This window comes from Chionomys nivalis, chromosome 6 (genome assembly GCF_950005125.1).
Source record: "Chionomys nivalis chromosome 6, mChiNiv1.1, whole genome shotgun sequence".
Lineage (NCBI taxonomy): Eukaryota > Metazoa > Chordata > Mammalia > Rodentia > Cricetidae > Chionomys > Chionomys nivalis.
The window spans coordinates 30,429,201-30,445,956 of record NC_080091.1 but is presented as its reverse complement, the minus strand read 5'-3'; the positions used below and the strand labels follow the sequence as shown (position 1 = coordinate 30,445,956).

The window sequence follows — 16,756 nt, the reverse complement described above, 5'->3', positions numbered from 1 at the left end:
GGAATGTATTACTGAGTCATTCTCTTTTTCATAAAATGTTCAAATATCAGCAGTTTCGTAGGATTCCCCCAAACATGTGCAATACTTAAAAAACAGACCCTGCTAAGCCCCTGTTTTCAAGCCCTTTGGATTCTTCTTTCCTGGCATTTATCCTCATTGTGGACTCTGTTCTAGCTGATGCCACCTAGGGGCTGGGGGCAATCCTAGAGGTTGACAGGCCTTACAGATCATGCTCACTGACTTGAGTCCACTGATTGGAAAAGGCTCGCTACCGGTGTGTCCAGCCTTACCGGTCATCTACAGTGATCTCACCCAGGGACCATGCAATAAAGTTACAAAATAATCACCAAGAACCCCTCAATGTTTTAAGCATGTTTACAAATTGGGGCATCAAAGCTCTCCTGGCCTACAGGCCTCAGACTTTGAGTTGAACACGTGTGGATCTAGAGAAAGCTGCCGTTTCCTTTGGGGAACTCCTCCCTAACTTTTTGAGTGAAGCTATTCTTCCCTTCTCTTCTACGTCAGTCTTTTCAAATTACTCGTGCATATGGCTTGGGCTTTTGTTTGCCTTCTAAAGAAAGAGACAGTCCGTAGGAAAAAACGTAAAGGAGTTGAAAGGCCAACTTCACACCTATTTTTGACTGCAGCTGTGGAACCCAAGCCTCCTAAACCATGCTACGTCTCCTGCTGCAGCAGTGACTCTGGCCAGTGATTCTCTGAGGATCCTCTGGGTCCCATCGCCTGAACTATGTATTTGATATTTTCTTTTTTATTGTTTTTATTGAGCTATATATTTTTCTTTGCTCCCCTCCCTTTCCCCCCTCCCTTTCTATCCTCTCCCATGATCGGCACAATCCCAATTTACTCAGGAGATCTTGTCTTTTTCTACTTCCTGTGTACATTTGATCCATGTATGTCTCTCTTAGGGTCCTTGTTGTCTAGGTTATTTGGGATTGCGATTTGTAGGCTGGTTTTTCTTTGCTTTATGTCTAAAAGCCACTTATGAGTGAGTACATATAATATTTGTCTTTCTGAGTCTGGGTTACTTCACTCAATATGATGTTTTCTAGATCCATCCATTTGTGTATTTGGTATTATCTTAATGCTATTTGTAATGTGTTTGTTGGAACACGCACACAAGGAGAACACCCTGTAAAGATGACTAATCTGTGTAAGGAAAGACGCCTCCTATCTATTAAATAACAATGGAAGTATCCTGCCCTGTTAATCATAGTAAATAACATTGATTGAGCACTTTGAATTACCCAATACTAGCCTAAGCATTTTCTTGTTTTCATCATATAAAAACCCACTGAAGGAGGATGTAGTTATCTCCAAATTGTAGGAAACTAAAACATGGCTGATAAGAGATTGACAAGAAGTTCCAAGGGAGTATGAACCTACTCCAGCCCTAGGCGCCAAGCATCTCACTCTTCTCTAGAGTGGTTGTTCTGTGTTGGGAGCATCTATTCACCCAGTATTATGTTCCCTTGGGCCCCTCAGTGTATTAAAGACGCAGCCTTTGGGAGAGATTCCCAGAGCTTTGCTGGGTAGCTAGGGTAAATTATAATCTACTTGAGAAATCATTTACTTTTAGTTTCAGATTAAGGGCACAGTTTCTTTAATTTGATCACAGAAACATCTCAAAGACATACTTGACACAAAGGCAACAGGCAAACTAGGTATAAATTGATGCATTTATAATTTCGCCAGAAGTTTTGTTTCCCAAGTAAGTGAAATTATACTCGCCTCTTCAGAGCTTTTCCGTGACTTACTAAATGCTTGCTTTCTCCACCCCACTGCTCATGCTGCAGGGTAAAGGTACAAGCCGTAGCCTATGCTTCTATGGTGCATGATAGGTTACATGAGCTTGACAGGTTAGCGTTCACGCTCGTTGTTAACTTTATTTTCTCCACAACCCTCTGAGCTATACCAGAATCCTGAATTTTAGCCTCCAACTCTGCCTGAGGAGAGAGTTCTAAAATGGTGACCCTCTCTCCTTCCCGCTATCTCTCCTTCCCGCCATCTCTCCTTCCCGCCATCTCTCCTTCCCGCTATCTCTCCTTCCTGCCATCTCTCCTTCCCGCCATCTCTTCAGCTGCTCTATTCAGACCTGTAACCCCGATCTCTCAGTGTATCCATGATGGGGCCATGTTGGCTTGACCTAGCACTTCCTTTTTATAAAGAAATGGCTCAAATGATGAGTGGGGCGAAATGTAGTATGCACAATGATTTGGCCTCTCAGGGAGGTTTCCATGAAATGGTACATTTTCCTCAGGAAGACCTTCCAGCAGTAAAAGAATGCAAAGGTCCTTGGGCACAGAGCCCCCCAGAGAGACGAATGGCTCTGCAACATAATTCACACTGGGGGGCTTTTAGGCAAATCAGAGGACCTCTTAAAAACCATCAGCAAGCCGAGGTGAGGCAGGGTTGAATTAATGCCACGCTCTCGGCTGCCCTTGTGAGCACATCTGGTTTTGCTCCTTCCAGTCCGGTGTTGTACTCCATGCCCCTAGAAACATGGGGAGTGATCTGTTATTCTTCATCTCTCTGTGTGGTTTCTTCTGTTCTGAGAGTTTCTATTGATCAGTCTGGCCCACGGGTATTTTAGAGTCATGATCCCTACTGTTTTCATTACACCTCGTCCTCCACATAGGGAAAAAATAAAGTATGGAGATATAAGATCAGGAATGCTGTGGAGCTGGCCTTTTAGTGTAATGACTTGAGCCAGTTGTGAGTCTTAAGAAACAGCTGTTTTTATGAACATCCTCCCTAAGACGTAGTTGATATTGTTCTTTAAAAGATGGGTCAGCCACACTTTTAAAAATGGGTCACTAAGAGGGTTTTTTCGGGTTTTGGGTTTTTTTGGGGGGGGCACACAATTCAACATGAATCGAGCTGGAAGTGTGGCATGCTTTCATTGGCTAACACCTGATTCTTATCACACATACCCTCCCCCCAGCCCTGGTGTGATATGGTATCTCCGTGGGTCCAGAAGTTATTATAGGAAAGATCGCCATAACAAAATAAGCCAAAGCAATTCCATTTCTCCTTCCCCCCTCCCACTCAATCTTAGTAACAGCTGCTTAATCACAGGAACCCGATGCTCCATACATTTTGTGTGTATCAACTCATGCACCAGCTTCTCAAGTTGTGGCTCTGTTGCCAGGGACCCCACTATCAATCCGATGGAGGCTCTTTTTATAGTTATTTCTCTTTTATTTGAGGTCATAATGTAATTACGTCATTACCCTCTTCCCTTTCCTCTTTGGAGGTTCTTCATTGGCCTTTCAGAAGACAAGCGGTATAGGTCATTGTCCATCTGACTCCTCCCTCCCCCACTGCAGTGTCTCTATATTATAAAGAAGATCTGCTGAGAATTTTGTGTGGTCAGTATCTTTGAACCCCTCCCTAAAGTCCTCAAACTTTATTCTGGGCCATGGTTCTGTATGAAAGTAAGAGTTGTCAAATGGTTCGTATGCCTTCTGCATCCTCTTGGTTATAGTCTTTCCTCTCTTGCTGTGAAGATGAGAGCCAAGGCCACACATCCAGCCACTGTTCCTTTAAAGGTCATCTGTTTAGCTGATGGAGACAGCGCCGACTAATGAACCCAGACTCTAGCATAACACTTTCTATCAGTCTCTCGGGCCTTTTTCTTTTCTTTGGGAAATTATTATAATCTTACCCCGTCTTTAACTATTTATCTTGTATCAGCTATCCAAATATACCCAATAATGCTCTTTCTGAAAATATGCCAGTTGCTCTCATCACAGCTAACCTGGGATATTACATTGCAATGTCTCTTTCTTAGACATTGTAATGCTATCCTCCAAAGCATGTCCTTGGTGCCTTTACAGATTCTATTTTAAAGATTCCAGTAATGCTTGTCTCGTGTACTGAGACTTTTACTGCTCTCCTCCATCTCCTAAAATGTTGGTGCAATTCTTGTGAGTTGATCCAGTCTTCACACCATGTCTTGTCATGTTCTCAGAAATTTTTAATGATTGACGTGGTTTTTTTTGCATGTGCTCCCAAAAGTCTGGGTTAGTGTCTGTGTGGAGGTCATTCTGCCTCTTGGGCCACGTTGCCAACTCATCAGGCACACATCTGGTATATTGGTACTACCTTCGGTCTCTTAAGCAAGACTGTCTTCTGTAGTAGCTACGGTGGATCAGTGAGCATAGCCTTAGGGCCTCACGAGCCCCGTCTCCTGTGTCGTTTATGTCTATTAACCCCTTTAAACAGCTCTGGAAAGGTGACGCTTTTCAATGACAGCTTCACTGTGTTGTTCTCATACCTAAAAGAGCTAGAGGGACTTCGTTTTAATCCAGCCAAAGATTCCTGGGGAGAAGGGAGTCAGTGGGACTAAGAAGGAGATGTGAGGGTAACGGGGAGCAAAAATGACCAAGTGTTGTATATAGGTGTAAGGGATTGTCAAATAATAGCAAAGAAGAAAGAAAGAAAGAGAAGGAGGGAGGGAGGAAACCTTACTTCATGAAATGTAAAAAACTTTTGTCTCTGTGTGGACTGTGAGTTTGTCAAGCACATGCAGAGCCTCAGAGATACAGGTGCCATTGGCCGAGCAGTAACCCTTCCAGAGAGTACACAATGGTGCCTTTAAGGATATGTCCAAAACCTGACGGCTAGGATGCTCAGCTCAGTGTTGTTTAAAAGTATAAATAAAATAAATATAGAGTCAAAGGCAGAAAAAAAACTGGAACCCTTCATGTGCCCATTACAAATACAATTGTAGAAATAGCTCTGTAACACCAAAATGTATCGAGAGTATCTAAAAGCTGATTTCCTTTGGAAAAATGACATCATCACATCTGCCCTGTAATATATCAATGTTTATATAGTAATTTAGTCCCAGGAATAGCCAAAGCTACAGGTGTTGTTTGCCTTGTGTAAATCTTTGTTCTCTGGTGTTTATTTATTGCTTGGCAGTGATATTCATTCCTAGAAAGAGAAATACGTGTTGGTCCTAACAGGGAAGCAGCAATTCAGAGCAGATACCCCTCCATGCTACCCTCTCATGCCATCGAGGAAGCCTGGCACTAAGGTTTTCCCAGCAGCTGACAGTGCCCGCCAGAAACTCAGTCTCTGATTTGTGTCTACAGGGAAGGAGAGCCCCCCAGTCAGTGACACTCCCGATGAAGGGGATGAACCCATGCCTGTCCCCGAAGACCTCTCAACCACGTCTGGAGCACAGCAGAACCCCAAGAGTGAGCGAGGCATGGGTAAGTGGGTCACTGTAATGTCCTTCAGGCTGTGACACACTCACAGTTAGGACATGGCTGCTGTGTAGGGTAAGGTAGGTGTGGCCAGTCCCGCTTGCCCTCTGAGCTCACTCATTTTTTAGGGTTTCCTAAAGTTGGGACTTGGGCAATCTGTTTTAATTGATGCGTATATTTTTAAGGTGTTTTTCTGCTTATTGCAAGTGGTCTTGGTGTTACTGTGTGCTGAACTGCTAGCATGGGTGCCTTTTGAAACACATTTACATAAATTTAAAGGTCAGTTTAAATCAAGGGATTCAACTAGGGCTGGAACATAGAGATCTCCTTTGTTTAGTCCCAGAAGCACCCTGTGTGATAGGGGTTTGTTTTCCAAGGTAACCCAGGCATAGACAGATGTTCACAACCTGCCTGCGGTTCTCGTCACAAAGCAAGAGGCTCGTTCTGAGAAACAGAAGGCATTGTCCTTTGACCACGCCACACAGAGAGCGCCCCCGCTAGAGTCGGGCTGCTGACTTGGTTCTCATGGAGAAAGAGGTGGGCTTGCCCTGCAATCCCACAGCTGCCGTGGAGCCTCTGCAGAATCATCATGCTGCAGGCATGCTTTAGGGAACTGAAAACAAGGCTGGTTCCTGGAGAGCAGGGAAGACGTGTCCTTCACTTGTCATAGATGAATGGGTCACGAGTGCCAGCAAAAGCCGGTAGGCACCTTATCCCTGTGACCATGCCGTGTGAGTGGGGACCAACCATGGCTGACTCCGTGACAGACTGTGTCCCTTGCATCCCGAGTAAAGTACTCAGTCCCAGGTACTCTCGGTGTGGGAATTCCTTTGGACTTGTCATTTCCAGAGTCTCCTCTCCCTGACTGTCCCCATGCACAATTTTCAGTTCAGTTTCCTCTCAGAGCAGAGTTTAGAAAACAGTCTTTTCAAACTTGAGAAAATAAAAGGCCCCGGTAAACCTTTTCGCCTGATTTGACATTAGCCGTTCTCTCGGCCCTGGAGACAGGGGAGACCATTTGAAGTGGGTCCCACAAATAGAGGGAGCAAAGGTTCTCATGGGCAACTAGAGGCCAAAGAGTCACTTGCCGGGAAAATGAGAGAAAAAGCCCAGAGGATAAGATGTGGGAAAGGGGTGTGAGGATCTGCCCTAGAAACGCCCCCAGCCACATTACATGGTGGCCAGCTGGTCCTGTGTGACTCTTGAAGGAGCGCCAACTGTTCCACATGTCAGCTGCAGGCTGTGGGTTTCGTAACTTGCAGACTATCACATTCAATAAAATGGTGTGAAGATAACATGTAGGGGAATTCACAGATTGAAGGAAATAAAGTTGAAGCAGTACTTCACCACACTGTCCCATGGTATGGCTCATGAGAACCAAGGAGTCAAAAATGCCAGGGGAGTCTGGGATGGGAGCAGAGGGCAGTAGGAGGAAGCAAGAGTCACCATAGAGATAGGGAGTCAGTAAGAGGGATGTGGTCATGCGGGAGGGCCAGTCCCAGAAAGGACACATTCCAGAATCCTAGTCCCGGGTTGTGACTCTCAGGGCAGAGCTTCTCATCTTCCCCAAGCCTCAGTTTCCTCAAGTGAGCAAGAGTAACTACCACATGCCCCAGGATGACTTTGTGGGCCAGATGAAAAAAAAGCAGAAGACAGAATGGCAGACAAAAAGTAAAAGGTAGGGAAAGCATATATTGTGTATCCCAGGATTTACAGCCCTGGAGAAAGGGGCTCAGTGTAGCTTCAGGAGTGAGAGAGGAACAGGCAGCAGGTCACCAGGAAGAGACAATGGATTTATTAATTAAAAACCAATACGTACATCAGGTAGTGGTGGTGCACGCCTTTAAATCCCAGTGCTTGGAGGCAGAAGCAAGTGAACCTCTGAGTTTGAGGCCAGCCTGGTAGACAAAGTGAGTTCCAGAACAGCCAGGGCTACACAGAGAACCTCTGTCTGGGGAGAGGGTGACGTACCCATAAAAAAAGCAAACTGAAATCAGCCAGAAAAGAGAAAAATGTGTTATAATAGGACAGTACCGAAGGGGAGACTGACTTCAAATCTGGGTGTGAGCCATCAGAGTGGACAGTTTAGGGAGGCATGGTCAGAACTGACCAGCAGTGAGGGTGGAGGAGATTGGGTCACTCAATGGGAGAGAGGCAGGCCTGCTGTTGACAGCTGTGACCCATCCTAGAAGCATCTCTAGCACCAGACAAGAGCAGACCAAGTAGGAAAATCAACAGTAGGAAACACTAGAAACCAACCCCCAACTGGTTAGTGGGTCATTCCCAGGACTTGAAAGTTAGGGTTTCACACACTGCTGCTTTTTCTAATGATGCTGAAAGGCCACCCTAGATCTATGTATAAATATTGGGACAATGACAGTCACATGCAGAGCAAGACATGCACCAGTACTGCCCCCCCCCCCATTTTCTTCAAAGTCTGAATGAGAAGAAACAAAAGATGTGAAGGGCAGCTTGAAGAATTTAAGTCAGACCCAAAGGAGAACTTTCTGGCAAGCAGGGATTTAGTCATCAGAATGGTCTATTTAATGACACTGTGGCTTGTTCTTTCTGAAGTGGTCTCTTTAAAATTGAGAGAACTCTCAGCTCTCTGAAGTGGTTGTGTCTGAAACCATTTGAAGCTGAGGAAGCACCCATTGACCTCTTCAGGCAGCCCTGAGTTTACCAAGTCTCGCTTGTTTGCTGCAGGGAGTGCAGAAACCATTGCACTGACACAGAACTCCAGGGCCTCGTGAAGGCCTTCCTGTGGGATGATGTCCAAGCTGAAGTCTAGACAGAGCTGGGCGACTTGGAAAAGAGAATAGCAGCTCCACGCTCCCCTCCTTTGCTCAGTACTACTTCTTTCTGGGGAGTTTTCTCCTGGTTTGGCTTTGCTCTTGCCCCGTGTGACCTAGAAGGGACCAGAGCTGCACCGCCCTTCCTACTCGACAAGCTGAGGACTCTGGGCTGTGGGCAAACACTGAGAATCCAGAGTACCACTCCATGTTGAATGCAACCACAGGGAAGTCCGAGCAGAGGGAGAAGAGACCTGGAGTGTAGGGAGGGGTATTCCAGGCTAACAGCACAGACACACGCCACGAGAAGACCAGGCAAGGGACACTGGCTTAGCATAGTGTCCAGGGGAAAAGCCAGCAGAGGCATAGGCCTGCCCGAGGCTGGACTAGGTGCTCCCAAATCACCCTGAGTGGTGGCTTCAGGGGCTGCTCGGCCCCTGACATTGGGACAGCCTTGTACAGAACCCAGACAGAAGGAATGGGAGGAACACTGCGAGGGTGTGTGTATTCTAGGCTGTGTAACTCTCCATTTCCCTTTGAGTTCATCTCAGTCTGATCTTCATCTGCTGGTTCTGAGAGAGGCTGGCCCTGCACAGCCTCTAAAGAGTGCTTGTGCCAGAGTCTGGCTCTCCTTAGCTTAGATGGAAGTGGAGAGAAGGTATGAAGTAAAATCTGCATTTTCCGTTCCTCTAGGAATCCTAAGAGAAATAAGGACGTGTGTAAAAACCTTAACCTAGTTTTTATTTTGTTCGTTTGTTGTTTTTGGTTTGTTTTCTGCTCCATTCATTACACTGATTCAGCCATGAGGGCAGGACTGAAACAGAAACTATAAGCAATCCTTTCAAGTTTTCAAGTTTTCACTGCGTTTAGGCAGTGTAGATGGTATTGTGTTACATGAGGGCATATAAAATATATTGTCACTTATTTTGTAACTGACTGATAGTCTTGGAGCCAAGTCCTCTCCTATGGAGAGGGTGGCGTTTAGTTTGGGCTTCAGTTGGCATCCAAACTCTGGGTTTCTGTGTGGCATTTCAGACATACTTATATACCAAGGCTTATCCCCTCCTCCCCCCGACACTACCATCCTTACATTTCTCCTGTCTCCATGGTCAGCTTGAGGCAGGCAAGGGTGATCCTCAGGGTGGGTGGCAGCTATGAGGATTCCCTTAGGCCTAGGAGAGGGAAGAGGGGCTTGATGGAGTTTTTCAGGACTTGAAGAGAGACAGCAGGCCTGGCTGGAGAGTGGGCAGCTTGCTTCAAGTGCGGATGTGAGCCCCCTTATCTAATCAGCAGCTAGAGGAAGTTGTTTTTATCGGTGAAATGCATCTCTTCTGAAGCGATAGCCCCACTTCAGCTTGGAAGGAGAATTATCTGGCAGTATCTGAGCAGCTGCGGAAAGTGCAGGGACTGAAGGCGCAAGCAGGCAGCGTCTCCAGCCTCAGGAGCCACTGCTGACCCCGGGTTCTCTTCTCTGGGGATGTCTGGAGAATGTAGGTTGACTTTTTGTGCACTTTGCTTTCTCTTTCTTGCTCCCTTGTTCCTCTTCGGAGCTGAATGCTCCATGCTGTGGTTTCAGTGGGGCAGATCTGTCACACTCTGTCCATCTCTACCTTGGAATGCTTGTAACAGCCACTGGCGTGCCCTCTCCCACTCCATAGGCATATCCCAACCAGCCGAGAAGTATCCCTATTTCATGAATTTCTCAAAACATGAGATACTAAGTAGTATTATAAAAATGGTTTTCCCACCCTCTTTCTCTTTCCACGTTTGGCCCAAGAGGCTGATGGGTGTCTGCAGCCTCCAGAAATGAGAATTGCAGACTGCCAACCAAGCCTTATGCCTTCTGTATCTCCCTTAATCTGTCAACCAGTGGGAATCACAGTGATCTTCACTGACACTTGGTTATGCCTGATCTTGGAAGTGACTCTGTGCAACACATGCCATCTTTGGTTGGGCTTGGGTTTACACGATGCAGACCAAGCAGCAGGAATTTAAGACCATACCTTGGAGGAAATGCAAATTGTTATTTGCTTGCCAGCACCTGTGTGTGCATGCTTACTTGCTTCTGTGTACATGGAGATTATGTATTGTATGTATGATGGATGGATGTGTATTTGTTTATGTGTGTGGTAGACATATGTATGCTTGTTTATGTGTTCTTGTGTGTGGCATATACACATATATGTATATCTGTGCACATGTACATATGTGTGAATATGGATTGTAATATTTTTATGCATGTATATTTGTGATACATAAACATGTATGGTATGTGTGTGGCATATATGTGTGAGGCATGTAAGAAATGTGTGTGTTGTGTGTATATGTGTATTTGTATATGCTATGTATGCATATGTTATATAGCACATGTGTATATATGATGTGTGGTATATATGTGTACTGTGTGACATATTGGCATGTGTGTGATGCATATATGTTATATGTGAATATATGTGCATATGCACCGTATGTATGTGTGTATGGTGTCTTATGTAGTATATATCTGAGATTGTGTAGTCGCATGTGTATTTGTATGTAGCAATGTGTAGATAGTGTATCTGGTAGTCTGGTATTCATGTGGTATGTATGTTTGTGGCATTTTTATGGCATATATATGCTCTATGTATGTGTGTGTGTGGCATGTGTGATTTGTGTAGTTTATGTGTGATATGTATGTTTGTGTCTTGTGTGTGGTATTTATGTGTGGGGTATGTGTATAGCTTGCATGTGGCATGTATATGTGTGGTATGAGTTACTTGTGAGTGATGTGTAAGGGGCTTGTGTATGATATATATATATGGTATTTATGTGTGCAATTTGTATAGTGTGTATGTTGTACATAATGTTTGTGGTATGGGTGTGCATGTATGGTGATGTGTATAGGTGCTGTGTATTGTGAGATGAATGTGTGATTGTTGCTTTTTTAATATTTATTGCACTTATTTTGAGGTGTGGAGAGGTGTAATATGCATGTGCCTTGGAGCATGTGTGGAGGCCAGAAGACAAATTACAAGAGTTCGTTCTTTCTTTCCACCAAGTGGGTACCAGGGATTGAAGTCAGGCTTGACAGCAAGTTCTTTACCTCCTGAGCCATCTCACTGGCCAAAAAGCTTGATAGTATACCACTGCTGTTTTCCTGGAGATGCTGGCTCTCAGCTAGCTGTTGGAGCCCCTGTCTCATCAGCTCTGCTGTGACTACCATCTCTGCACCTAGAGGATGAGGAGTTTACCCTACCCAGGCGATGCATGCAAGTTACACCCCAGCGTGGAGTTTACCCCGGCCAGCACTCATGGTGTTGTGAGTGTCTTCGTGTCATGCTAATGACAAAAATTACATGTCATCTCAATTGGGTGACCCTGTCCCTAAGTAAGTGGCTTGGCACAGAAGCCTAGACACAGCCTAAAATGAGATCATTCCCTGGGTCCCAACAGAGGGTTACTCAAGGCCCCCTGAAAGAACTAATTTCCTGTCTGAACCATCAACTCCAAACCCCTGAGCACAAGAAGCCTAAGGCACCTCTGCCAGGCCCTGGTGGAGAGAGAGTGTAGACAAGTGTGCTGATGGAGGGTCAGGTGGGGGGGGGGTATGGCTCATACTTTGCCCTAGTCTCTTCCTGTACGCAAAGGCCACTCTATACCCGTTCACTTCCTTATATTTGTAGAATGGTGACCACAGTGCCCTGAAATTTCCTTAATATCTGATCCAAAGCAGAACCACTTAGGTGCAAAGCACAGCCCCGCCCCATCCTCTGCTTAATTCATTTTAGTATTTATGTAGATTTTGTTTGTGTCACCTTTCGGCTTTGTTTGGGTTGTCTGACCCCTCGGGGACCAGGTAAACCCATCAGACCCCAGAACTATTCCTAGAGCCCTTTAGTGTACAAGATGGCCTGGGCCACTGCCTTGGAACCCATGACAGCTAAGGAATGGCTGGATAGTGATGCCTGTATTCCAATGGTGCAATGAAAGAATATGATTTTCTTAGAGAATATATACAAGGAAGAGTTTTCCCTAACTGGACTGAGGCTCAGATTCATGGTTTGAGCAGAGGTATGAGAGGGACCTGGCCCTATTTTGACTGTAGGTAGAGTTGAGGAAAGAGAGAAGGATGCTGAGAAGCAAAGGCCCTGAAGGACCTCAGCAGCTTGGTCTGCGTGTGAGCAGTGGTGCTGGCAAGGGGCCCTTCCCAACAGGCTGGCCCAGTGATAGCCCAGCTGATCTGCATGTTAGAGTTTGTTCTCATGATAGTCTCTGCAGGTCTCCTTAAACTGGTCTCCTCAGAAGGGTGTTTGAACCTGTGCCCGGAGGCAGTGTGGCTAAGAAGAAAGCAGGTAGAGATGGTGTCTGTCTACTGACTTGGTCTAGGTCCTTGTGTGTAGTGACCAACTGCGGTGATTGGGGCGACGGTGATTCTGCTGAGCCAAGTGGGGAATCCAAAGTTGATTGAGATAAAATTCAATGAGGATTCCAAGCCAGGGAATTAGCTGGAATGTAGGGATAGAAGAGGCAGAAGTTCCGTCTTTGGGTAAAGTCTACTACATAGGACAATATGTAACCTCAGGCCAACATTGGAAACCTTGTAGGAACAGTAGTCTTTAATTGAGTAGAAAAGAGAAAAGGGCGAAGGAGAACACGTCCTATGGTTTGGGTGAAGTTTCTCAGAAGAAATAGAGCATGGAAGCCACACAGGAGACGTGTAGCCAAGGTGAGAAATGCCAAAGGGTGCACAGGAAGTGATCTCCAAGGAGGGTGTGGGTCACTTGAGCATTCCCAAATGCATCTCAACAAGATGCAGGCAGAAACCAGACTGCCAGGGAGGTCAAGCAGGTGTGCAGCAAGATGGGGGTGCGGGAAGCAGGGGGGAATGGAAAGGGAGGGCGGGGGCGTGGAAAGATCAAATGGGGAGGATGAGCAGCAGGATGGGGGTGGGGAGTAGGGGGGATGGAAAGAGCAGATGGGGTGGAAAAAGGAGCTGAGAAAGTTGCTAGCTGAAGAAGATTTCCAGGCTGGTGCGTTAGATGAGAATATTTAAATTCACTTTAGGAAGTAGGACTGGAGAAAAAGAAAAGATTGAGCTAAGAGTGCTAGGAGGCAAGCAAGGTGGTTCCCATGGCGCCCTGCTCCCTCCCTTTGGATTCAGAAGCCTGACCCACAAGAAGGTGTTCTGAAGCCTTCCTTTCCTTCCTAGAGTCACACCTCGTCCCTACAGGGTGGTGTTGGCCTTGATATCCTTCCTGAGGTGCCCTCAGCACCTGTTGTCCGGTATAGTAGGGCAGTGTCCCAGCAGTGAGGATGGAATGTTGGGTGGTGTTGTCTTACTGAGGACAGAGAAAGAGGGGAGGGCAGGCAGAAGGGCTTGAAGTCAAGGAGAGAAAACAAGGCAGGATCAGATGCTCACCACCTTCTTTATTTATTCATAATGACTTAACTCCTACTGGGGGCAGAGGTCAGAGGCTTTGTGGGAGGCTGTCCCTGCCACATGACCAGCAGCGCTACCCCACCCAGGTCACTGTGGCAACCACATAAGCTCCATATAGCTTCCAGGTGAGAAACTGACTTGAATGTCATCCTCAGTGTCTCCCCGACAGGACAGCTTTCGAGTTCACACAGGCCGTCTTCAGCAGGTTAAGACTTTTCATTGTGGTCATGATGTTCCAGACCTCAACACAGAAATTAAAAGTATACTGTAGAAAATTGAACCAAAAGAGGTAACAGGATTCCATCTTGGAGGTAAATCCTTTCTTCCTGGTTTTCTCCCTTTGTGTCTCCAGATGTTCAGACTGACTGTGGAAAATGGTTTGTTTCTAAAACTAAAACCCAGTATTCATCTTATCTTCTTCACCTTACTCTGGACCGTTTCAAAATTCAAAATTCAGATCGTGCTCCACTAATTTGCCGAGAGAGACGAAGGAGAGTCCAAGATGAAAGGGCCTCAGGGTAGATAAGACAAGTTCTACTTTCTGTTTCTGGGTTTTGGTCTCAGTGTCATTTTCTGCTTTGTTCTCCGTGTTTTGAAAGCATTGGGGACTCTGTATGTAGAGCAGTCAACTGACATTCCGTTAACTTTCCTTCTGTATGGGGTTTCAGAAAGAAATGGAAAAAAAAAAAAAAACAGGTTTTGTGCTGTGGTTGCCAGTTGCCACCTGTCCTCCTATCTGGTTAGGACATTTTTCTGATTTGGGAAGTGTAAATATAACCCAGAAAAAAAAAAAAAGCAGCTTCCCTTCCTTTTATGCAAAAGCAGAAAGGTTTAAGTAGAGACAGCAAACCTACCCAGCACCCTTCAAGTTTGCAGAGGAGCAGTTGAGTGCAGTGCAGATGCCTGCTGGGGGAGGCAGTGGGTTGTAGGAAGCTTCCTCCTCGGGTCCTGAGGCTCGGGTCCCAGCTTCTGGCCTGTACCCGATACACTCAACACATCACAGGTCTGCCCAAAATTTTAAACTTTTCCTGGGAATTTTTTTTTGTTTTTTTTTGCGGGGGGGAATAAGAGAAACTTGGAAAGAATTCAGAATGTTTGCTTCAGTTAGCCTGGAGCCAGATAAATCAGCACACTTTGGAGAGATTTATTTATGCTCCCAGACTCTTAATTGAACAATTTGTAGTCTACCATAGTTAGAAGTATTTACACCACAGACATTTGGTCAATGCTACAAATTAGGCCTTTTTTATTTTTCTTTTGTTTTAGTTTGGTTTGAATTGAGAGCTGGCTTGATGTAATTTTCATATCTTGACAGTTACAATGAAGTATGGTGGGGTTGGATAGCTATCTGTCCAATAAAGGGTAAATTTGACTCCCAAGTAGTGGCTTCCATTGGCTCTCTGCTGTGGGGATCACAAATGTGGCCTCCTGTAGCAACTGCCCTCTGCCTCATAAGAAACCAGAGCCCTTCTGCCGAATCTACCAGTTATGCTGGGCCCAGAAGTCCGGGCACAGATCAAGAGCGGACTCCCTCCCTGACCCCTGCACCTGGGGTGGTTGTGAAGCTACTTTCTCAGTAAGGCTTAGCAGTATGCAAATGTGGGGGAGGGTGATCCAAAGCTCACCCTACCGTGGAAGGACCCAGCACTCTTGGGGCTCTGAAGCACGTGACACTTGCTGGAACTCACTTCTCTGGTTCTGAGCCATCCCTGCCACCTCTGTCAGAAGTCAGGTCAAGGCAGGCACTGCTGGCCACAGTTCTGAGGTGTGTCTTTGCAAGGCTGGCTGCCAGGACAGCACTTCCCCTACGGTGGATGTGGCTGCAGGCTGTGATTTCCACGGAAGTCACCAGGCCAGGATTCCGGTGAAGCACTGAACAGCCGCCATCTTCCCCATCCAGCAGAGTGTAACCTGTGACGTGTGATCAACGGCTGGCTTCCAGGCTGGCTCCCGCTACCCGGCAGGGCCCAGGCAATTGTGGGTATTCACTTTTTCCGAATGAAAGACTGTCACCCTAGAAGGGAAACCTTGCTGAAATGAGAAAAAGACTTTTTTATTACAGCCCTGTAGGCAACTATATGATTATTGTTATTATTATTATTCTTAGGACCTGGCAAAATGTTGACTGCTCCCACAATGTCTCTACACTCTGCTTGAACTTGGTTGCAATAAAAATACGAATCTCCAGTGACCCCAGAGTGCTTCTTTCAGCTTCTGTTTACACCATAATGTTTAATAATGACTATTAACTATTGCCTGGCGTGGTGACCACTTGTTTGATTCTGGCCTGACAGTTGAAATGGCCTTTAGTGAAACTAGTGTTTTGTGGGGAGAAATGCTGAGACTTCAGCGCAGAAGCTTTAGTCCTGAGAAGATGCTGGCTGGTTGCTGTAAAACCATGTGCATTTCCTTACAGTTTTAGAGGCCTGTTACTTTCTTGTGGTCCTCGCGCTGGTTTTTGCATTTGCCTTTGTGCTGATGGGTATAGAAACACCTGTTAAGGGTTTATGTTTACCGGTGTATTTTCATAGTCCAGTAACTACTTTTATTATTGGTGGGATATTCACCCTTCTCTCAACCTGCTCTGTGCCTTCGTACCACACACATGTCCAGACTTGCTGCCATCCCTTGACAGGCTTGCCCCACAACCATGAGCAACCCTTGTCTGGGTCAGGAGCCTCATAGACGCCAGACACATGGTAGACAGTGTTTCTGGAATGCATCTATGCGTGAGTCGCCTGTCCTAGTGTGGCACTATCTACTGAAAATGCAGTCACATGCAAAGGTGTTTCTGAATTCCCTAGAGAAAGGAATTTTTCTTTTTCAAAAAAGGAAAAAAAAAACTAGCATAGGTAAATTAATGTTACTATATTTTATTTTCTTTTTCAAAAAAGGAAAAAAAACAGCATAGGTAAATTAATGTTACTATATTTTATTTAGTCAATGTACCCAAATATTATTACAGATATGTACTCACTCTAAGTAGGATTTTTTTAAAGTGAGAACTTTTACTTTTCCCTTGGACTAAGTGTTTGAGCCCAGTGTGTATTTGATGCTTATATCACCTCTCAATTTGAATTGGTCGCTTTTCTTATGCTCAGGAACCAACTAAGCCAGCAGGTTGTAAGGGGTTCATTTGGTTTTTTTTCAGTACTGTGCTCTAGCACTGAGCTGTAGCCCCAGGTAGGCAGAGCTTGAGACTTCCTGAGAAAAAGGATCTAATTACATTATAGAAAAATATTATGGGGTTAGGCTGAGTTTTATTTCTACGTCAAAAGTACGGACTTTTGCTCAGTCTGAGTCCTGTCCCA

General features: G+C 45.6%; 1 protein-coding gene across 5 annotated transcripts in view; it reads left to right on the top strand.

Moving 5' to 3' along the window:
* Positions 1-16,756, top strand: part of Ikzf1 (IKAROS family zinc finger 1) — a 90,436-nt gene that overhangs the window by 17,769 nt on the left and 55,911 nt on the right. For all 5 annotated transcript variants that reach the window (XM_057772268.1, XM_057772267.1, XM_057772269.1 and 2 more), the window contains exon 3: positions 5,121-5,240. In XM_057772268.1, coding sequence (XP_057628251.1) covers positions 5,121-5,240 — 120 coding nt within the window. The remainder of the gene's footprint in view (positions 1-5,120; positions 5,241-16,756) is intronic.